Source organism: Lolium rigidum, chromosome 5 (assembly GCF_022539505.1).
Source record: "Lolium rigidum isolate FL_2022 chromosome 5, APGP_CSIRO_Lrig_0.1, whole genome shotgun sequence".
Lineage (NCBI taxonomy): Eukaryota > Viridiplantae > Streptophyta > Magnoliopsida > Poales > Poaceae > Lolium > Lolium rigidum.
This window is the reverse complement of record NC_061512.1, coordinates 170,054,754-170,077,788: the sequence shown is the minus strand read 5'-3', so window position 1 is coordinate 170,077,788 and position 23,035 is coordinate 170,054,754. Positions and strand designations below refer to the sequence as shown.

Sequence of the window (23,035 nt, the reverse complement as noted above, 5' to 3'; positions counted from 1 at the left end):
GAACGAAACACGTCCCCCAAACGCTCAATCCGGCGCCGTTTGGGGATGGTTTGGGGGACGTGACTGGAGATGCTCTAATGTCATAGTAGTACTATAATCCTTGACACATGATAGATCAACCCCTGGCTAGCTAGCTTACATGCTACACTCTTTTGAGAGGAAAGAACACACAAAGCTCTAGAAGATCATGAAGGCCTACCAGGGAGAAGAAACCGGGATAAGCTCGATCGATAGGAACCACATCTGCCACACATAAACCTATGTTTGGACTAATTATGTGCCCGGAGTGTTGTCCTAGATTTATCTCTTCAACAAGTTTTTCTTTTTTAGATTTATGGAATTTTCTCAGATCAGACAACGAAACTATGCCAACTTCCATACTGATTCCTAACATGACAATGAAAGTTCCACTCTGTACCGGTTTGAAAGAAAGCCTTTGATCAGTCAAGTTTACCCCTGGTCTTGTTTGATGAGTTTCCTTCGAATTTCACACGGTTGGGCATAAGGGGACACGCCTAAACTTTCATTTGGATCACAGTCCATGAACTAATGTTGGTGGACACCACAAATAGCAGATACTATTTTGATATTTGGTCAGGTTTATCTACAAGATTGTCCAAGACAAGACTATAAGACTTCTGGTTCCAGAGAGATAATGGGCTGTAAACATGGATCACAGGATCTTATTTTTCTTGACAACAAATTCAATAATACAATGCAACACCCTGGTGGCAAAAAGATAAGAGAAAAAAAATAAAAAAAAACAGGACGAAGGAGGAGGCACTAATTTTATCTCCTAAATCTTACACCTGCACAGAGGAAGAACTCTAGTGTTCTTCCCTCCTCTGCCTCTGGACAAACGCCAGAGTTCAGAGGGTGGTCACCTGAAGCTGCGTCTCTAATCTCTACTAAAAAAAATTCGTTTTCCTTTTTCGTTCTCTCCTCTTCTCAACAATCAGTTGCGAAAAAGCAAGAAATGTCGAAATCGACATCGGAAATGTCGAAATCGGCATCGATTCCGTCCAGCGAGAAGGTTGTATCCTCCAGGGTGGGCATGGCGGGCGGCGGCATGCTCGTGGCTGTCGTGAGCGCGGACACCATCGTGTCAAGCTCACACTGCGCCCTCATGGAGAGATAGTTCGAGCCCGAGGTCGCCGGCGAGGGTTCGAGGGACGTGGGCGCTGACACGCCCTGCCAGAAGCTGTTTTCCGGCGTCGACGGCGTCAGGCCGCTCACCGCCGGCGAGGAGAAACTGAAGGGCGTGGTGGCGCCCCAGCCCTGCTGAGCCCTCGGCGTGAGCCCCTCGGTCTCCACCTTCAGGCTGGAGCTCAGGCTCTGCAGAAGGCTACTCTTGTCCTCCGGCTGCGCCTTGGCCGTCGCCGCCGCCGTGGCCTTGTGAACGCAGGTGTGATCGCCGTTGTAGATCACGTCGTAGAGCGTCGGATCCTCGTCGACGCGCTGCACCTGCTTCGTCGCCGTGCATCCCTGGGTTTTTTGGTGCGTGCAACGGTAGTATGCCCTGCAATGTTGTACGATCGAGATCAGGCACGGCATAGAAACAACGGAATGTCCAGTTATGAACTCTGAAGTTTTCCCATTTTCAGAAAATTTTATGATTCTGATGTCACAAAAGAGTTTAGCACAAAGTAGCATCAACTATCCAATAGGAACAGATCCTTTTGGAACATGTCCAATCAGAAGCAACAGATATCAAATCCAAAAAAGAGAGATCCCCATCATCTCACAGAGAGCAAAGTAAAGCGCGCAGATGATATCATTGCCACTTCCGAAAACATGTGCGGATTAGGCTCTGGTAAAAGATAAACTTTTGCAGAAATGTGCGAAAACAAACCTTGGATGGTGGGCTCCAAGGATGTCCTTCTGTCCGTACTTCCTCCAGCTGAAGCCGTCGTCCTCTGGGGCATCCGCTCCTTCGCCCGCCGAGCTCACTCGAACCTGACGCCTCCCTTTGTCCGTCTTCCTGCAAATCCAAGATCAAACAACCACTTAATAATCTATGGAAAAAGGTTCAAAATTAGACTGATTCGTGAATCATGAGGTCACCACAAGCTTAAACAGTATCCACTCACCTCTTCTTGTTCGTCTTGAAAGGCATGTCGGAGACGCCGCTGAGGGGGCTAGGCGTGGCCGAGAGCGGCGGCGAGTGGAGGCCGGCGCCGTTGGCGGAGCTCTTCCGGCCGTCGAAGTCGAAGTTCCCAGACCTGATCATGCTGATGGACTTCTCGGTGACGGTGAAGATCTGCGCGGCCAGGTCCTTGCACAGGTCGGGAGAGCCTCCCAGGTGCACCTCGAGCTGCTTCACCAGCTCCTTGATGTGGCTCAGCTCGGTCACCACCAGGCGGCTGCCTCCTCCATTGCCGTTCACCATCTTCTCCATCTCTTGTGCTCTGAAATTTTGCTTTGCTTGGAGATTCCTCTCTGATTTCTCAGGGCATGCGAGAAAGGTTGGAATGGAGATCGGAGGGCTGCGTGGAGAGGCAAAACTGGAGAATGGAGATGCTATCGGAGCTGAGGTGAGATGGTGATGAGTGGGGAGGCAGAGAAGGGAGAACGAGGTCGTATATAATGGGGAACGGAACCGCGTCTCACTGGGTTAGAGCAAGTACAATAGAGTCCAGTCAGCTGACTATAAGACATTAAATAATATATTTTAGATGAGTTGGAGGAGAGAGAAGAGGAGAGAGAAGGGAGGTGTACTACTATGCAATAGCCAGCTCTTGCACGTGCTCCTAGGCACCTTGTGAGAGTGAAAGGTGGGCCATATATTAGTAATGGAATTGCTTCACACACGATAAAAACCATACGATCTGTGTCCGATAGTTTCCCACAGCGCTACTTATTCTTTTTCTTGGTGGAACTAACCGTACCATCGGCCTAATAAACCCTCTGCCGAGTGCCCTGTCCCACGACTCAAGCTCCAGCCCACTTTTTTTTAACGAGACAAAAGGTCTACCTTTCCATTGATTAAGAAGCAAAATTGTCCAATTAATTAGTAAAAGTCGACGCAGTAGAGTTGCGCGGCATTAGTCGGTAGCATGTATACACCGCAACGGGTGAGTCCCCGAGCGTAGCGAGTCAACGGAAGGCGAGTCCGCCAGCATGGCAAGTCCGTGACACGTGACTCCACGAGCGTGACGGAGCGTGGCGAGTCAGCGAAAGGTGAGTCGGCTAGTCCACGATGGGCGGGGTCGATGCGGAGGACGGAGTCGCCCGACGGAGGGGGTCGTGCTATGGAGGAAGATGTCGACGTAGCAAACATGGTCGACTGTGAACCCAGCCTCTACCTAGTTGTCGCGCCCTGCATAGTCCGCCGTCACCACCTTCCGAGGCCGTCGTCCCCACCTTCTGAGGCTGCCGTCCCCATGTCAAAGCACAAAAAGAAGATCATAAGCCAAGTTGCACATAAACATCTGCCCCTAAACCACGACAATTGCGCCGAATCCGAGAGATCGCCCCCTCGACATGCAAGCAACAACAACCCATGGCTGCATCTGCCTGAGCGCATCTGCCTGAGCCGACAGACCTTGCCACCATCGTAGAACAGGGTCACCACCCATAGTATGTTGAGCCATAACCAGGGCCGACCGACCTCGCCACCATCGTGGAACCTTTTTAGCGCAAGGAAGGTTAGGGCATCTCCAACGGGGTGACGCATTTCGGACGCCCAAAAGTGGTCGCGAGCGTCCATTTGCGCCGGGCGGCGCTGCTCATGCTGGCTCCGGTGGAGGCTGAGCGGCAGCGGCGCTACGGTGGAGGTTGTGCGGCGGCTAGGGTTTTGTGGGAAGGAGATGAGATGCTCGCGCCCCTGTTTATATATATCGGAGGCAGGGCGACGACCGCGACACGCGTGACATCGCCATTACTTCGTGCGCAGAGGTAGGCGACGCTCGCGCGCCACGCGAGGCATCGCCACTTACGCGGCCGCAGACTGCTGAAGCGACGCCTCGGCGCCAGTACTGGCAGAGAAGACGCATCGACGCTAGGTCACTACCAGGTGGGCCAGATGAAACGTCCGCCAGCGAGCGGATACTTTGCGCGTCCGCGCAACGTCCGCAGAGACGCATCCGAGACGCATATTTGGGTCAGGTTTGCGTCGCCGCGGACGACCCGATCACTTTGCGTCGCCCCACTGAAGATGGTACCGGACGTATTTTCGACCCGGACGCAAACGATCGCTCAGCATCCGTTTGCGTTGCGCGGCTGAAGATGCCCTTATAGCACACGGATGCCATTTATTTAGCCGGAGGATGATAGCGAAGTATTTAGGTGGGCTTGAATTTTAGTACTAGGTACTCCGTATAAGAAAGAGCAGGCAGAGTCCAACCGCGTGAAGCAAAGCTCGCTGCTATCAAAAGATCGTACGGGTATCGGACAGAAGTTGTCGTGTGTATAGCAGAGCTCTATTAGTAAAGTACTACATTCTTATAGCCAACTATTATACATGTTAGCTATATGATGACTACAAATGATATGACATCTTGTTATAGCCAACAGTTGGCTATACTATTGGAATTGCTCTTAAGGTGAGCAGGAACAACTACATACTGACCGGTGGTGAGCTTGGTAGTGAATGATTTGATTGGCCAATACCATGCCCAATCGGGTTGGACCAAATGGAGTACTAGCAAAGGGCTGATTCAGCTTGGATCCTTGGACAGCGATTTTTAAGTCTGGGCCAACTTCAGCATGCCAGGAAAATAAATTGTTATATTGGGAAACGTATTTGCATAGATTTTTTTGTTAAATTTTTGTCCATGAGATCTTTCCTCGAGAGGCACTTCGGATCAAAAAGAAGGTGACGACCAAATTTTCTACTCTTTGGACACTCCTAAATGGCAAGGGCCGAATTCTTGTCTAGATTATTTTTTTGATAAAGCAGGATTTATTACTTAAAAGGTTTAACTATTACAGGCGGCCTCTGGATAACTAGGATGTACACAGCCGCAAATCAGCCCAACCGCTAGAAAGATGTAAAAGGAGAATTGCATATCATTATTGAGGGAATTACAAAACGCCTATGGTGGTGGTCCTATCTGGAGACTATGCGGCTAGCCTTCCACCCATGTTGAGAAAAAGTATCCCTCGATGTAGCCTCTAACCGTGTATAGACCCCTGTAAACAAGTCGAAATTCTCCTCCCACTGAAGAGTTGATCCCGAACAAAATGTACTGATGCATCGGTAGATAACCTGCATAAGAGAAGCACTTTTACCATTGAAGATATAATCATTTCCACATAGCTAAACCGACCAACTAAACCTATGATCAATGTCATGCAACAAATTTCCAAAAATGTTGGCTACCCTACGTGGAGGATACAATGCTAGTTGGATGAATATACAGATCTAGCAAGACATCGGAAATTTTTTGTTTGATTGTCTCATTGTGATAATAGAAAAATATTTGTATACTATAGTGCCAATTCCTTTTAGCCAAGTTATCTTTGATGAGAATCACACCTCGACGAAGACCTAATTGTTTTGGTCATTAGAGGTATCTTCATCTCTAGATCTTTTTATTATTATCAACCAACATCGTTGGTTGGATCAAAGCTTTGTACATGGAATCAATAGAAAAATTACCACTCTCATGCATATTCCATCGAAATTCATTATTCCATTGCGTTAATTGGATATTATCCAAGCGCTGAACTAGAGCATTCCAAGATGCTAGCCTAGGACTGATTAGATCTGTCATAAACGTTATATTCGGCGGAGAAGACTCCATAGCCATATTGATAGTATCTCTTTTACGACGAATAATATTTTACAAAGAAAAATATTGTGCTCGGGTCGTATGATGAAAAAACACACCGCACTTAGCGAGTTGGCACTTTTTTTCGCTATCACATTATCGAAAAAATCTAAATCAGGAATAATCCAGTTTATTTAAGACTTCTTCTAAAAGCTGGAAGAACGATATCATATACAGTATCATATTTGAATTGGTAAGCACTAATATTCCACCCAGTAATAAAAATTCTTGTCCAGATTTTCGAAACAAAATATGAGGCCTTGTAAAAAAGCCTTGACATTAACCACACATATGCATATGCCCCTTGACACACCTGAATCAAGGCATGTGACGTGGTGTTGTCTTGTTCATACTGGGAACAATGTATAGATGCGATGCATGGTTCGAACCATCGCTTTCCCGCGTATGCGCTTTGGGCGCACCATGCACCCTTTTAGGTTGTGATATCATCTTGAGACTGCACGCGTGCCCTTTTAGGTTTGTTCCACACTGTCACTTTGTGGTATGCAAATCCATCCACATTTTTCCTTCTTTGTTTCTTGTCTCTTTTCCACCCGCTACCGTTTTCTTTGCTTGGGTATTGACATGTTCAGAATTCGTTCACAGAGTGTAGCAAAGAGAATCGTACCGAACTTCTTGAAAAGGAATATCAAGAGAATCTACTCCAGTAGATTGATTTATGTTGGTGCCAAATATTGTACTGTCGCTGGTCTGCCATGTACTATTAGTGCGTAGTGCCAAGTTAGTCAGACAATGACGCTTATATACAATGAAGTACTATGAATTCATGGCAGCAAGCTTAGACGTGATAATCCAATCACTCTGATGGGTTTAACAGAATTGGTTCTGACGAATTAACACACGTGCTCGATGCCCTGCCACCACAGCACTGCAAGTATCTTAGGCCAAACAGACAGGAGTGGAGAAATTAAGCAAGGTGGGGATTTTTAAAGCTCGGTTAGTTGCCCGTGATGCTGACCAATTCAATCTTGCCCCTTTGCATGCTTGAACAGGAACCGCGAGCATTAGCAGAAGATGCTCCTACAATCATCGATCGCCCCAATAGGTGGCATTTTATACAACTCGAAACTGGGTATAAAATAGTACTCCGTACTACTACTGGACATGTAAACAAATTAATATTGTAATCCTGAAGTTGTGGTTACAGTAGTGCTTATCTGTCTGTATTGTGTTTATTTTCTAGGTTGTAGGTTTGTACTATAATCTTATGTTGCTGTTGATACCGGCAGTAATCTTCAACTATAAAGAGTGCTAGTGGTTGATCATGTGCGCCCATGCATTCCTTCCGCCGTTATTCCGGTCCTGGCCATCAGTTGGGCTCTTTGCAAATTTGCTCTGGTCTTATAGTTCTAAATGGAGAGAGTACTTGTATAGAACATGCTGTAAAATGAAACTTAACGCTACCCCCATCAACATCCATTATTCAAAGGTCATCACCTCATCGCCGGTGACAGCCAACGGTGAGGTATGGAGAGGGGAGGGGGGAGACGGTGGAGGCGATGGAGGCATCAATACATTCTCCTAGCGATGGAGGCGATGTGGAGACAAGACGTATTTATCCACGGTGACTCAAATGGTCAGAAAAAAACGTCCATATGTTTACGTGCTTCCGTCGAAAATGATCTTATAATTTCAAATAGAGGAACTACTTGCATAGAGCATACTATAAAATGGAAATTAACGCTGCCGCCAACAACATCCGTTCTTGTAAGCGTGTACTACCTCATCCCGTCCAATGATTTCGTCAAAGCTGCCCACATATGTTCAACTGACCGGAGAAAGTTCAGTTTTGTTGCGACGTGACATAAAAACATTTTGTCAGATGCGTGCGCTTAATTTGCGCTTTTCTTAGGAAAAAAGAATAGCTTATCGTCTTTGGCGGTAAAGCGCCCGTTTCTAGAGGGATTAAAAATTGTTGGAAAGGTCAGAGTTAGCGTCCAATTGGGTTGGCGAAGCAACGTGGAAGCTGACCAGATGGAAGGAATCTTCAAGCCTCTCTACGTGTTAGCGTCACGGTGACCTCAGCGCTCGGTGGGCCCGTGACGTCAAGCCCATATAGGTACTACCGTTTTGTGGCTGCCCGATACGGCGCTGCAACTCCCTTTGTACTCCAAGCTGAAATTCATCTGGTGTTGAAGTTGATGCTGGCTTTGGATTTTGCTTGCCGTAAACCGTGGTGAGATTGGGTGGCTAGATGAACTCACGCCTGGAGTACACAAGTCTCAAATGAGTGCTCTCGTTGTATTAGGCACGTACAATGGTATGATATCAGCCTTCTCTTAGAGATATCACGTTAGATTTTTTGCTTAGTTGGAGAAGAAAGAATGAAGAGAAAGAAGTTGTCTTCCCTTAGACAAGGGATCATCTCTTAGAAAATAAGGGAAGACTATTTTCTCCATTGTATCACATATGTCTTCCCTTAGCAACAAATTTCCTACCAAAATTTAATTATTCACTGTAAGAGATAATGCATTGTATGGCTTATATCAAATACCTTCTCTAGCTGATGTGGCGGGGTAAGGGAAGGCATGCCTTCTCTACCATTGTACATGCCCTTACTGCTAGCATGAGAGCTAAGGCCATCGAGGACCGCGATCTAAACGGATCAATCAGTTTTTTGTTTTGTTTGTCGGAACAGTAGGACAACGAGTAGCTAGCTGAGAGCGACATATTTGTAGCCTAAATTTGGACAACAAATCCGTTGTCGTGGATTGCTCGTGTGTCCTCGTTTGGCCACCCTAGCCCATATGGAAGCAGGGCAGCGGCTGCTTCACCCCCTACACGCGTTGGTATCATTGCTGCACCATCAATGGCTTGCTTCGTCTTCAATGGTCGTGCTTGGACTGCACCGACCCCTCCTGCACCGGCAGCCGATCGGCCATGGAAAATTCCGGTGAGCGTGGACCTAACCATGGACGACGACGAGCAATAGCTAGGCCTAGAAATTCGACTAATTTACCTTTTATTTCTATGTTATTTATTTTCTTTCTATTAGTATGTAAATTAGGTTTCAAACTAAAAAAATAAATAAATAATTGGTCGGTCCATTAGGGTTGTCTCACCCTCCAAATGAACTCGTGCTATGTCTGATTCCGTGTGGGTGGTGCGACCCAAACAGAACAAAACAAACATTTTTATGCCGTGCATAATTTATGTTGCAACCGATGCCATAGGTGGTGGTAGAAAATATGCTATAGAACTTCAAAGTACCTACTGTCATATACGAAAATGGTGAATGGAACCTGGGTGCGCGCGCACCCATTAACGAAAAGTTCAAAAAAATGCTATTTAAATGTTTCCAAAAATGTGAAGTAAATTTTTGCATGTATATATTATGTTGATACTTACTCATGTGTGTTTTCACGGAAAAATGCCATTGTGTGTGACCTACACAAAAATGATAAAATGCAAATTCCTATTCCTGTGAATAGTACAAATTTCTGTTCACTATTCTTATTTGGACATTTTGTCATTTTTATACAGGCCACACATAATGGTATTTTTTCGTGAAAACTCACACAAGTAAGTATCAACATAATATGTACATGCAAAATTTTACTTCACATTTTTTTGGAAACTTTTAAATAGCATTTTTTTGAACTTTTCGTAAATGGGTGCGCGCGTACCCAGGTTCCATTCCTCCGGGTCGATGTCATATAGTGATAATCTATGATAGATCAACCCCAGGCTAGCTAGATTTTGAAAGGGCGCGAGAGGTAGAAGATCCTGAGGGCTACGTGCTAGGGTGGAGAAACAGGATAAGCGCTCAAACAGGAAGCGCATGTGCCAAACGTAAACAGACTATAATTCGATCCATTTTTTCTTCAGTTGTACGACAATGACAGCAGGTACGTCGCTGATGAGTAGTTGGAGCAACTGCCAAAACAATAAGTGCTTCTCATTAACTTCCTAGTTCCTGTTACTACAGCGAGTAGTTTATTTCTCTAGCCCCATCAGGGAAAGGTTCACTTGTTGGCTTGTTGCTGCATCAGCGCGGGGTCCTTTCAGGAGTTGTTTATCCTATGTGCAAAAACGTATAGTCCCGACGCCTTAAGGGCTTTTGGTTCCGGTTGGTCAACCGCGATTAATTAGGTTGGATTAAAAGTGAAGCCTTTAGTCGTGGTCCAGTTAACAGCCGGGATAAATGGTCCTCCACGTGGCTGCGATACAGGGTTTGGACTGGAGAACCTCTAGTCCTGGCCCGTAATCCCAACCGCGACTAGATATTATTTCTAATAATTATGTTTTTCATTTTTCTAATTTCATTTTCTTTTTTCTTTTTTCATTGACTTGTTACTAGTGTCTGACCAGGTCTTGGGTCCTGGCCTAGGACACGGCAGGGACCAAAGGTGCCTGACCAAAGGCCTTGGGTCTACTTTTCCGGTGTTGTCCGGTTCCGACTAATTCCGTCTCACTACGCAAACGCATGAAGTGCTGATGGCCCAGTTTAACCGTTGTTCAAGAGTAATTCCGTCTCACTAAGGAAACGTATAAAGTGTCGATGGCTGTCGGCACATCCCGTTGGCACTGATCATTTGGTCGTCGACACAAGGCAAGTCATCGGCACAATCATCAGGTGGGGTCGCCGGCCGTCTAACTTCCCTAGCAGTTTCTGTGTCAACGGTAATGCGGACGGCACAAGTGCTTCAATTATTTTCAAACTTAATTTTCAATTTAAAGACAACTTTTTTACTTGTTTGACATTTTAATCTATAAGCATGCTTAGTATTAGATCAAATTATTTATTAACAGTTAAACTTTTCACTTAGACACCCATCCTTAAATTGCTATCAGTCCAGGACGCTTAACTTCTTTGTTCCTTCCGGATGAGATTCCGGCATAGGAGTTATTCTTTGTTGACAATTGTGCCCTATGCCCCTATCAATCCTATTAACGTTTGGACCATGACATCATATTTCTTTATTAGTTGAATTCCAAACAACTATTTTGACTAAAAAACTATTTGACAATGAATAAGTAATAATAAATCTTAAAACAATGAAAAATTCATATTTCCTTTTTGATTTTGAGGAATGTAAAAAATTGGTAAACGGCCGCCTGTTGTTGAAATCGGGGGTAAAATTTTCCATAGATACATTTTCATGTAAAAATGTTTTACGAAACATGATGCCATTTTGCATAATATATCGAAATTCATGTTTGTGAATTTTTCTACCAACTAGAACACATAATACATGGTTATCCCAAATGATTTAATTTTTAAACTTTCTAACATTTTCTTATTTTTTGAAAACTAAAAAGATGATTCCGGGGGGTGCGTGGAGCAAAAATGAAAGTTTGTGCCGACTTGCCGTCGGCATACGACCTAGTCCTAATGCCGTTGGCTCTCTGTCACGGCGAAACCCCCTGTGTCGACGACCTTTCTGTGCCGACGGCCAAACCAGGTCTATGTCGATGACCTTTTTATGTACCGATGGTGGTCGTCGGCACAAGTTTTATTGTGCCGACGGCCTTCTTCATGGTCTGCCCTGTTCGGTGCATGTGCCGATGGCCCCGATAAAAAGCCGTCGGGATAGCGCATGGCCGTCGGCACCTTGTGGTTTCCTGTAGTGTCTCTCATGGTATGTACCTCACAACGGTCCTGCGTAAGGCATTATTCTGGAAACTTGTACATTCTTCCTCGTGCAACGACAACGCTCGTACTTACGTTATTTTTCTTTGTATGTGGTTATGGAGAATCTCTTTTGTAATTCTCTTCGGTGGTCTACAAAACTTTGGTGCTATCCCACACAAGTTTTTATGGAAAACAAAAATTCCTTTGAGAATCAAAACATTAATCTGGTTAGTGCTAAAAAAAGCATACTAACGAAAGATGTGTTGTCTCACAGGGGAGGAAAATGTGACTTGCAATGCCTTTTCTGTGGCAACCATGAAACTATTGATCACCTACTGTCCAATATCCGTTGGCACGGTACATGTAGAATGTGGTAGCTGTCAATTTAAAAATGTTGAGGAATGCTTGTTAGTCTGGTTAAAACAATTTAGTGGAGGTAAAAAAAAAGTATGATGTTGGTCGGTGTCGCGGCGGTCATGTGGAGTATTTGGAAAGCCAGAAACCTGGCTTGCTTCCAAAAATCTTGGCCCGTGCTTGTTATTGAATTGACTTTTGGAGTAATCTGCAGGTGAAGGAAAGCGTAAGGGTGGAGCTTCGACGGGGCGCAAAGTTGTTGAAACAGGTCGCGGCTGGGGTTTCCAGAGATAGACGAATATGGGCGCCATGGATTCAGAGGCTGGAGGGGTGAAAAAGAACAGAAGAGGAAGAAATAGGACAAAAGCTTTGGGCAGCTCTAGATTAGATCTAGATGGAGTTTTCTTTGTCTGTCTTTTCCTTTTCCCCTGCTTGGAGTACCGAGTACCTGTTTCCGTTGGTTCATTTTGACTTTGGTGGTCATTGTGTAAGGCGGAAAACCTTGTAAGTGATGATTTCTCTATTCGGTGGCGGTTAAACTGTTGCTGCTGCGAGCGATTGATCACGATCACATAGTCTTTTTTTCTTTTCTTTATGGCCATACTGGCGCGGAGGCTAGTGTATTTTTATACTGTACGTGGGGAGCATCGGACGAACTAACCGTAAACTAACCTAACCATGCATTAACGCGTAATCATGCCCTTGACGCGCACAAAGCAACCAGTTGCGAGTGTGGGAGTGCAGGTGCAGCTTACGGGCTCGTGTAGCACGTGCTGGAAAACGCACATCTCCTATTGGCTGCAGCTTGCGAGCGCAAGTGGTGAGTGAGGAGCAGGAGCCGCGCGCAAGTTGGTCGCCCATTGCCAAGCCTGTCTACGATCGGATAAACAAAACATACAAAGCCTCTCCATCGATCGGATCTTCACACGGTTTGCAGCGGAAGGAAAACCGGCCGGCCCCTGGTATTTGGGCATGGCACTTGCGGTTGCGATTGGAGGCAGCTATCCTCCATTGCTGATTAGATCAAATCGACGAGCTAGGTCGTTACCGTATCGTACGATGCATGTGGGCATGTGGCCCGGCCGAGTGGGAGTCCGATTGTCGCCGTCGCCGTGCATGGACGCACGCGGCCGGATACCGCGTCGGGGCGTACCGCGGTATCTCTACGCGGGGGGGGGGGGGGGGCAAAGGCGAAAAGGCGTCGCCGATCTCCGATGGCACGCCATGACATGGTCTCTTCTTCTTCCCTCCTCCCACTTGCCCCGTTTAGAACGGACAGCGGTGAACACGTCGGAGTTTGAGTGTCCATTTGGGTGGCACATTGTGCCCATCGCCGCCACATAAACAAGGACAAAAGGGCATTTGCCTCGCCATGTTAGGCCACGATTTTGTCCGCGGCGACCCATTCGTCATGTGGCCATCTCTAGTATTTCGAACACGGATTGTGTCTCCGGTTGTCCGTTTGGTTTGAGGCTGCCCCAGTGGCTTGACACATTTTATTCCAGTTTTTAGCAATAACAAAAAGGTAAATTATATAGGTATTAAAGGAAAAAAATACATAAAACTAAACTACTACTAATGGTGGCGGTCCTAGGGTTCCTCCTTGCGCGAGGATGAAGACTTGCCGAATGACTGTCACCATTGATTTGGCAGCAGTGGCGTGTTTCAGAATGCTCCGCCGGTGAATTCTACTGAACAATTTATGCCTGGAGATTGCTGAATCGGGTAGAATTCGGTCGTGCGTACCTGTGTTTTACTCTGGCCGTTTGGTTTTAGAGGGAGTGCTTCGAAGCTGTGATAGTTGTTATTTATCATGGGCCACGTTCTCGTTCCATGGTGCTGGCGGAAAATATCATAGAAGCCTAGAACTGAGGACTAGCAATGGTGGTTCGAATCTTTGTGGCGATGAGGAATTGGCTTGGTGTTTCATATTTGGAGCAGCGGCATGCAAGTGGGGGCAACAACACCGGAGAAAGCCAAAGTCTTACCTTTTATGGTGAAAATCCAAGTCTAGCCTTAATTAGTTGTGCATGGCAATGGTCTTGTTGAAAGCATTATTTTAAGAGTGAGAACTTTCTTCAGGATGAAAACCTAAGATCTATAATTGGGCGACGACGGTGCTTGTGCACTGTTCCCTTCTTAGAGGCGTCGCTTTTGGAGAAGCTGGACTTCTGGTGTTGTGTCTTGGTGGTGTTAGTACTGCTATTTCAAGAAATTGATTACTATAGCGCGACTTTTCTTTTTTCGTAATTCTTTTTTTTGTTGTATGCATCTGTAATGCCGCTAGGGCAATACGTTATTGCAGTGGGTGGGTGTAATTGGTATCTCCGTGATATTAATATATGCTCTTTATCGAAAAAAGGTGCACCGACACATGCTTACTTTTCTGCTCACTTCACCATTGAGCGGCCCGACTATTCCGGACGCCAAATGTATTAGTGTGAGTCTGCTTAGGTTGTGCCACGAACATCAAAGTCGGCTGAATTGGTCCGCCTCTCCGTTTCGGGGAGAGGGTAGTGATACGTCTCCAACGTATCCATAATTTCTTGTGTTCCATGCCACATTATTGATGTTATCTACATGTTTTATGCACACTTTATGTCATATTCGTGCATTTTCTGGAACTAACCTATTAACAAGATGCCGAAGTGCCAGCTCTCGTTTTCTCGCTGTTTTTGGTTTCGAAATCCTAGTAACGAAATATTCTCTGAATCGGACGAAATCAACGCCAAAGTTCCTATTTTCATCGGAAGCATCCGGAACACCCGGAAGGACCGGAGGGGGCCACAGGCCACCAAACCCTAGGCCGGCGCGGCCGAGGGGGGCCGCGCCGCCCTATGGTGTGGCCCCCCGTCAGCCCTCCCCGCGCCGCCTCTCCGCCTATAAGAAGCCCCCGGATCAGAAAACCCGATACCAATTGACGAAACTCCGTAAAGACTCCGTGGGCGCCGCCACCGTCGCGAAACTCCAATTCGGGGACAGACTCTGTTCCGCACCCCGCCGGAGCGGGGAAGTGCCCCCGGAAGGCTTCTCCATCGACACCGCTGCCATCTCCATCAACACCGCTGCCATCTCCACCGCCATCTTCATCACCGCCGTCGCTCCCATGAGGAGGGAGTAGTTCTCCATCGAGGCTCGGGGCTGTACCGGTAGCTATGTGGTTCATCTCTCTTCCATGTACTTCAATACAATGATCTCATTGAGATTCATATGAGTTTGTATCACAATTTATCTATGTGCTACTCTAGTGATGTGTTATTAAAGTAGTTTTATTCCTCCTGCATGTGTGCAAAGGTGACAAGTGCGTGCACCATGTTAGTACTTGGTTTATGCTATGATCATGATCTCTTGAAGATTGCGAAGTTAACTATTGCTATGATAATATTGATGTGATCTATTCCTCCTACATATGCATGAAGGTGACAAGTGTGCATGCTATGCTAGTACTTGGTTTAGTCTCGTTGATATATCTTACACTAAAGGTTACTAAAACATGAGCATTATTGTGGAGCTTGTTAACTCCGGCATTGAGGGTTCGTGTAATCCTACGCAATGTGTTCATCATCCAACAAAAGTGTAGAGTATGCATTTATTTATTCTGTTATGTGATCAATGTTGAGAGTGTCCACTAGTGAAAGTATAATCCCTAGGCCTTGTTCCTAAATACTGCTGAGTTACTATCGCTTGTTTACTCGTTTTATCGCGTTACTATCGCTGCAATACTACCACCATCAACTACACGCCAGCAAGCACTTTTCTGGCACCGTTGCTACTGCTCATATATATTCATACCACTTGTATTTCACTATCTCTTCGCCGAACTAGTGCACCTATTAGGTGTGTTGGGGACACAAGAGACTTCTTGCTTTGTGGTTGCAGGGTTGCATGAGAGGGATATCTTTGACCTCTTCCTCCCCGAGTTCGATAAACCTTGGGTATCCACTTAAGGGAAACTTGTCGCTGTTCTACAAACCTCCGCACTTGGAGGCCCAACACCGTCTACAGGAAAGGAGGGGGAACGTAGACATCAAGCACTTTTCCGGCGCCGTTGCTCGGGAGGAAAGGTAAACGGCACACACACACCGGCAACCCCGGCAACCAAGCACTTTTCCGGCGCCGTTGCCGGAGGAAAGGTAAAAGGCTCTCATACTACGGTCCCAGGTAAAGTATTTTTCTGGCGCCGTTGTGTGTGTGCTCAAAGCTATTTCCTTTAGATCCTGCAATTGCATCTTTTTATTTCTTGTTTACACTAGTTTGGCATAATGTATAAGAGTGAGCTTCTTGTTCTATTTCCTGATTTAAAACTTGGATTGTTTGATGCGAAAATTAAAAAACCTATGAAATCTTATTTGCATGCTCGGTAGTAATATTAGTATGAACGCTTTGAACACCATTGTTGATAATGATATAGAAAGTTCTAAGCTTGGGGAAGCTGGTTTTCATGATATTTTTAGTCCCCCAAGCATTGAGGAGAAAATTTTCTTTGATGATACTTTGCCTCCTATTTATGATGATTATAATGATAGTGGTCTTTTGGTGCCACCTACTATGGAGAGTGAATTTGATTATGATTACAATATGCCTCCTATATTTGATGATGAGAATAATAATGATAGCTACTTTGTTGAATTTGCTCCCACTACAACTAATAAAATTGATTATGCTTATGTGGAGAGTAATTATTTTATGCATGAGACTCATGATAAGAATGTTTCATTTGATAGTTATATTGTTGAGTTTGCTCATGATACCACTGGATATTATTATGAGAGAGGAAAATATGGTTGTAGAAATTTTCATGTTACTAAAACACCTCTCTATGTGCTGAAATTTTTGAAGCTATACTTGTTTTATCTTCCTATGCTTGTTACTTTGCTCTTCATGAACTTGTTTATTTACAAGATTCCTATGCATAGGAAGCATGTTAGACTTAAATGTGTTTTTAATTTGCCTCTTGATGCTCTCTTTTGCTTCAAATACTATTTCTTGCGAGTGCATCATTAAAACCGCTGAGCCCATCTTAATGGCTAAAAAGAAAGAACTTCTTGGGAGATAACCCATGTGTTATTTTGCTACAGTACTTTGTTTTATATTTGTGTCTTGGAAGTTGTTTACTACTGTAGCAACCTCTCCTTATCTTAGTTTTGAGTTTTGTTGTGCCAAGTTAAGCCGTTGATAGAAAAGTAAGTACTAGATTTGGATTACTGCGCAGTTCCAGATTTCTTTGCTGTCACGAATCTGAGCCCACTGCTCTGCAGGAAGCTCAGAAAATTATGCCAATTTACGTGCATGATCCTCAGATATGTACGCAACTTTCATTCAATTTGAGCATTTTCGTTTGAGCAGGTCTGGTGGCCTAATAAAATCCATCTTTACGGACTGTTCTGTTTTGACAGATTCTGCCTTTTATTTCGCATTGCCTCTTTTGCTATGTTGGATGAATTTCTTTGATCCATTAATGTCCAGTAGCTTTATGCAATGTCCAGAAGTGTTAAGAATGATTGTGTCACCTCTGAACATGTGAATTTTTATTGTCCACTAACCCTCTAACGAGTTGTTTCGAGTTTGGTGTGGAGGAAGTTTTCAAGGGTCAAGAGAGGAGGATGATGTACTATGATCAAGGAGAGTGAAAGCTCTAAGCTTGGGGATGCACCCGGTGGTTCACCCCTGCATATATCAAGAAGACTCAAGCGTCTAAGCTTGGGGATGCCCAAGGCATCCCCTTCTTCATCGACAACATTATCAGGTTCCTCCCCCGAAACTATATTTTTATTCCATCACATCTTATGTGCTTTTTCTTGGAGCGTCTGTGTGCTTTTGTTTTTGTTTTTGTTTGAATAAATTGGATTACATCATGCTTGTGTGGGAGAGAGACACGCTCCGCTGGTTCGAATGAACACATGTGTTCTTAGCTCATAATATTCATGGCGAAGTTTCCTCTTCGTTATATTGTTATATGGTTGGAATTGAAAAATGATACATGTAGTAATTGCTATAATGTCTTGGGTAATGTGATACTTGGCAATTGTTGTGCTCATGTTTAAGCTCTTGCATCATATACTTTGCACCTATTAGTGAAGAAATACATAGAGCATGCTAAAATTTGGTTTGCATAATTGGTCTCTCTAAGGTCTAGATAATTTCTAGTAAGGTGTTTGAACAACAAGGAAGACGATGTATAGTCTTATAATGCTTGTAATATGTCTTTTATGTGAGTTTTGCTGTACTAGTTCATCCTTGTGTTTGCTTCAAACAACCTTGCTAGCCTAAACCTTGTATCGAGAGGGAATACTTCTCATGCATCCAAATACTTGAGCCAACACTATGCCATTTGTGTCCACCATACCTACCTACTACGTGGTATTTCTCCGCCATTCCAAAGTAAATTGCTTGAGTGCTACCTTTAAACAATTCAAAATTTATTACCTCTTATTTGTGTCAATGTTTTATAGCTCATGAGGAAGTATGTGGTGTTTATCTTTCAATCTTGTTGGGCAACTTTCACCAATGGACTAGTGGCTTCATCCGCTTATCCAATAATTTTGCAAAAAGAGCCGGCAATGGGATTCCCGATCCCAAATTAACAAACTAAAAATAGACACTCCTCCATGGTATGTGATTGTTGGACGGCACCCGAAGGATTCGGTTAGCCATGGCTTGTGTAAGCAAAGGTTGGGAGGAGTGTCATCATAATAAAACTAAAATAAAAGGTACTCCTTCATGGTATGAGATTGTTGGCAGTGCACCCGAGGATTCGGTTAGCCATGGTTTGTGAAAGAAAGGTTGGAAGGAGTGCCATCCAAAAATAAAATAAAATGGGAGCCGCTCTTTGAAGGTTTGTCTGGCAAGGGGGTTAGAGTACCCGCTACCATTCGTTGACAACAACATACACCTCTCAAAACTTTATTTTTATGCTCTCTATATGTTTTCAAAATCAAAGCTCTAGCACAAATATAGCAATCGATGCTTTCCTCTTTGAAGGACCATTCTTTTACTTTTATGTTGAGACAGTTCACCTATTTCTCTCCACCTCAAGAAGCAAACACTTGTGTCAACTGTGCATTGATCCTTACATATTTGCATATTGCATTTGTTATATTGCTTTGCATTGACAATTATCCATGAGATATACATGTTACAAGTTGAAAGCAACCGCTGAAACTTAATCTTCTTTTGTGTTGCTTCAATGCCTTTACTTTGAATTATTGCTTTATGAGTTAACTCTTATGCAAGACTTATTGATGCTTGTCTTGAAGTGCTATTCATGAAAAGTCTTTGCTATATGATTCACTTGTTTACTCATGTCATATACATTGTTTTGATCGCTGCATTCACTACATATGCTGTACAAATAGTATGATCAAGTTTATGATGGCATGTCACTCCAGAAATTATCTTTGTTATCGTTTTACCTGCTCGGGACGAGCAGAACTAAGCTTGGGGATGCTGATACGTCTCCAACGTATCCATAATTTCTTGTGTTCCATGCCACATTATTGATGTTATCTACATGTTTTATGCACACTTTATGTCATATTCGTGCATTTTCTCGGAACTAACCTATTAACAAGATGCCGAAGTGCCAGTTCCTGTTTTCTGCTGTTTTTGGTTTCAGAAATCCTAGTAACGAAATATTCTCCGAATCGGACGAAATCAACGCCAAAGTTCCTATTTTCATCGGAAGCATCCAGAACACCCGGGAAGGACCAGAGGGGGGCCACAGGGCCACCAAACCCTAGGCCGGCGCGGCCAGAGGGGGGGCCGCGCCGCCCTATGGTGTGGCCCCCCTGTCAGCCCTCCCCGCGCCGCCTCTCCGCCTATAAGAAGCCCCCGGATCGAAAACCCGATACCAATTGACGAAACTCCGTAAAGACTCCGGGCGCCGCCACCGTCGCGAAACTCCAATCCGGGGGACAGAACTCCGTTCCGGCACCCTGCCGGAGCGGGGAAGTGCCCCCGGAAGGCTTCTCCATCGACACCGCTGCCATCTCCATCAACACCGCTGCCATCTCCACCGCCATCTTCATCACCGCTGCTGCTCCCATGAGGAGGGAGTAGTTCTCCATCGAGGCTCGGGCTGTACCGGTAGCTATGTGGTTCATCTCTCTTCCATGTACTTCAATACAATGATCTCATTGAGATTCATATGAGTTTGTATCACAATTTATCTATGTGCTACTCTAGTGATGTGTTATTAAAGTAGTTTTATTCCTCCTGCATGTGTGCAAAGGTGACAGATGCGTGCACCATGTTAGTACTTGGTTTATGCTATGATCATGATCTCTTGAAGATTGCGAAGTTAACTATTGCTATGATAATATTGATGTGATCTATTCCTCCTACATATGCATGAAGGTGACGAGTGTGCATGCTATGCTAGTACTTGGTTTAGTCTCGTTGATATATCTTACACTAAAGGTTACTAAAACATGAGCATTATTGTGGAGCTTGTTAACTCCGGCATTGAGGGTTCGTGTAATCCTACGCAATGTGTTCATCATCCAACAAAAGTGTAGAGTATGCATTTATTTATTCTGTTATGTGATCAATGTTGAGAGTGTCCACTAGTGAAAGTATAATCCCTAGGCCTTGTTCCTAAATACTGCTGAGTTACTACTGCTTGTTTACTGTTTTACTGCGTTACTACTGCTGCAATACTACCACCATCAACTACACGCCAGCAAGCACTTTTCTGGCACCGTTGCTACTGCTCATATATATTCATACCACTTGTATTTCACTATCTCTTCGCCGAACTAGTGCACCTATTAGGTGTGTTGGGGACACAAGAGACTTCTTGCTTTGTGGTTGCAGTGGTTGCATGAGAGGGATATCTTTGACCTCTTCCTCCCTGAGTTCGATAAACCTTGGGTATCCACTTAAGGGAAACTTGCTGCTGTTCTACAAACCTCTGCACTTGGAGGCCCAACACTGTCTACAGGAAAGGAGGGGGAACGTAGACATCAGGTAGCACACATTTTGTCTTTCTATCATCATCGACGTAGGATGGCGATTAACGTGTGTCGTCACTTTCTACGTCAATTACCGTTTCCCGCCCTTGTCTCTGCTATAACTGACTGGCGCCGCCGGGTCAAACAGCAAAACCGTAGCTAGCACCAATTTAGAGTGCAACAAGACATGGAGTGGCCTGAGCGCAACAAGTGTTTATTTGTCTCACGAATATCTTGCATAATAGTACATCACATATATTCACCCTCCTAGTACTGGCATAGGCGGACCCAGAAAATTTTCAAAGCCTGGGCAAACCAATTGTGAATAATTTTTTTTGCATGAACATCAGCAAATATAAAAATCACATAAGGAATTTTTGGCATATAAAGCTGGACACGGTACATAAAAAAATATATGTAAATATTTATTGGTACGCAATGATGAAACACTACTAAAACTCCAATTGTCGACCACAGAAGCTCATATGTCTAAGTGCACCTAAAAAAATTGTGCCAACATTTGAAGACAATAGAATAAAAAATGAATTTGGAAGGCAATTATCACGAGATAATAAACATACCAAACATGTCCTACCTAGGCCTAGGCCTTTTAGGTAAATGTCCTAACTAGGTTGTGGACCTTCTTGTTGTGGTAACTGGTAAGCTTTTTGTGTCAGACCAAAAAGCTTCTTGTTTCTGAAATTTAATAAATTTATGTTCAAGTACAGGATGTTCAAGAATAAGTAGTACTACTTCAAGTTCATTTCAACTATTTATACTCCAAATAAATCTTAACTTGGACATCCGGCTGTCCTAAAATAAAAATCTGGGAAGGGAGTCAAACCTTGCTGTCTTTTACTGCAGGAGGCAGAAGAGATCGAGCCAGGTCGCCGGAACCAGAATGGCGCGCGGCAGGGAGCTGAGTCGATTTTTTTTTTTTTTTTTTTTTTTGAAAACGGGAGCTGAGTCGATTTTTTTGAGGGAGCTGAGTCGATTGGGGATTTGGGGATCGATCGTTTTTCTTTGGTTCGGCCAATCAGCCTAATTGACTAATGGGTCATGATACGCTTGGGCCGGTGAGAGGCAATTTGGCCCAACAATGGTAAGAATCGCTGGCCAAGCCCGGGCAAAGCAGTCGATCGACTCTTGCTCGTAGCTGTGGCGATCGCCATCCACCGGAGGCTCGCGGAAGAGAAGCCCGGGCAGCCGCCCGGGCAACAGGTATGGTAGGTCCGCCCATGTACTGGTGAGACCGAAATTCTAGAAACCACCTTTCATTCCATTCAATCCTACAACTACAATCCTTATAATTTACTTTTAGTCTTTATCTTGCTTTGTTCTTAGTTACAACTACTTCAAACACTCTTGTTGATTACCGTAGTTCCTTAGCAACCATTAGACTGCTCATAATAGAAGTAACATAGCTAGTAATATCACACATCTCAAGGCATTTTGGTGACATGGCATGCTAATAAATGAAGAAAAAGAATGAGGTGGTAACTAGCTATGTTACCATAACATCACACACCTCAAGGCAAGATGAGTCTACAACATAATAAATGATACAATACATGACACCACATATAAATTACTACCGACTATGCACGTAGTAACTTAGACTAGTAACATGTACTATAAGTTACTCCTCACTATGACCAGCCTTAGAATAGGCTATTTTCGGAATAAGGTGTGAACGTGACTGTATTGACAATGCAGTCACGGCGTTGTTTATTTTCATTCTACAAAACTCTGATGAGATTGATCTTTTAATAAATATTTTTTGTTGTAAAGTACTGCAAAAATCATGTTGTGGTGTAGAAAAGGCACATATCAGTCGTACGTCGAGGGCATGGGGAGGAGGGAGAGGCCACCGTGGCTGAGTAAAACGCCAAGGAGCTGGAATGGGTGACGCAGGAGACGGAGGATATGGCGCGAGCGGAGCGTGCCGATGAGCAGGGCCGGGCGGTGCATGAGGTAGTGCTCCGTGAGACGGTAACCTTAGCAAATATGATCGCCGATGCGTGCATCCTCCGAGCGCAGGACTACGCTGACGTGGCGAAGGCCCATGCTATGTTGGCTGAAGCATGGGTGCAACTCCGACATTCGCAGGAGGGCCTGTGTGCCATCGCGTCGGTGGCACGCCGATCGGGGGAAGGGGGGTTGGCGTGAGCGGCAAAGTAGCGGGCTCTGCTCGCGTCGTTCAGCATCATCCGGCTCGATGTGGACCGCCGCTGCGACACGGGCCCGCTACAACCGGAGGGAGGTGGGCTGGCGGCTAGGCTGGCGGCCCCGCGCCGGATCTGCCCCTTCCCGCCGGTTTGCACCGGAAAATGTGTCCTCGTTTTGTACGTGCTCAATTT

The 23,035-nt window shown here is 44.8% G+C and overlaps 1 protein-coding gene across 1 annotated transcript; it reads right to left on the bottom strand.

Annotated features, from left to right (window-relative positions):
• Window positions 1–656: 656 nt before the first annotated feature.
• On the bottom strand, window positions 657–2,539 carry LOC124655335 (transcription factor WRKY19-like). Its single transcript, XM_047194249.1, has 3 exons — window positions 2,091–2,539; window positions 1,853–1,981; window positions 657–1,519 (listed from the first exon to the last, which is right to left on the bottom strand). The coding sequence occupies exons 1-3, from the start codon at window positions 2,396–2,398 to the stop codon at window positions 949–951; spliced, it is 1,008 nt and encodes a 335-aa protein (XP_047050205.1). The 5' UTR covers window positions 2,399–2,539; the 3' UTR covers window positions 657–948.
• Between the last annotated feature and the right edge of the window lie 20,496 nt (window positions 2,540–23,035).

Bases quoted from the DNA above. Each gene is read 5' to 3' on its own strand.
- LOC124655335 (XM_047194249.1), bottom strand. From the start codon at position 2,398: ATGGAGAAGATGGTGAACGGCAATGGAGGAGGCAGCCGCCTGGTGGTG. The intron at 1,982-2,090 runs GTGAGTGGATAC...TTGGATTTGCAG, and splicing joins TTCAAGACGAACAAGAAGAG to GAAGACGGACAAAGGGAGGC. The intron at 1,520-1,852 runs GTTTGTTTTCGC...ACAACATTGCAG, and splicing joins CTTGGAGCCCACCATCCAAG to GGCATACTACCGTTGCACGC.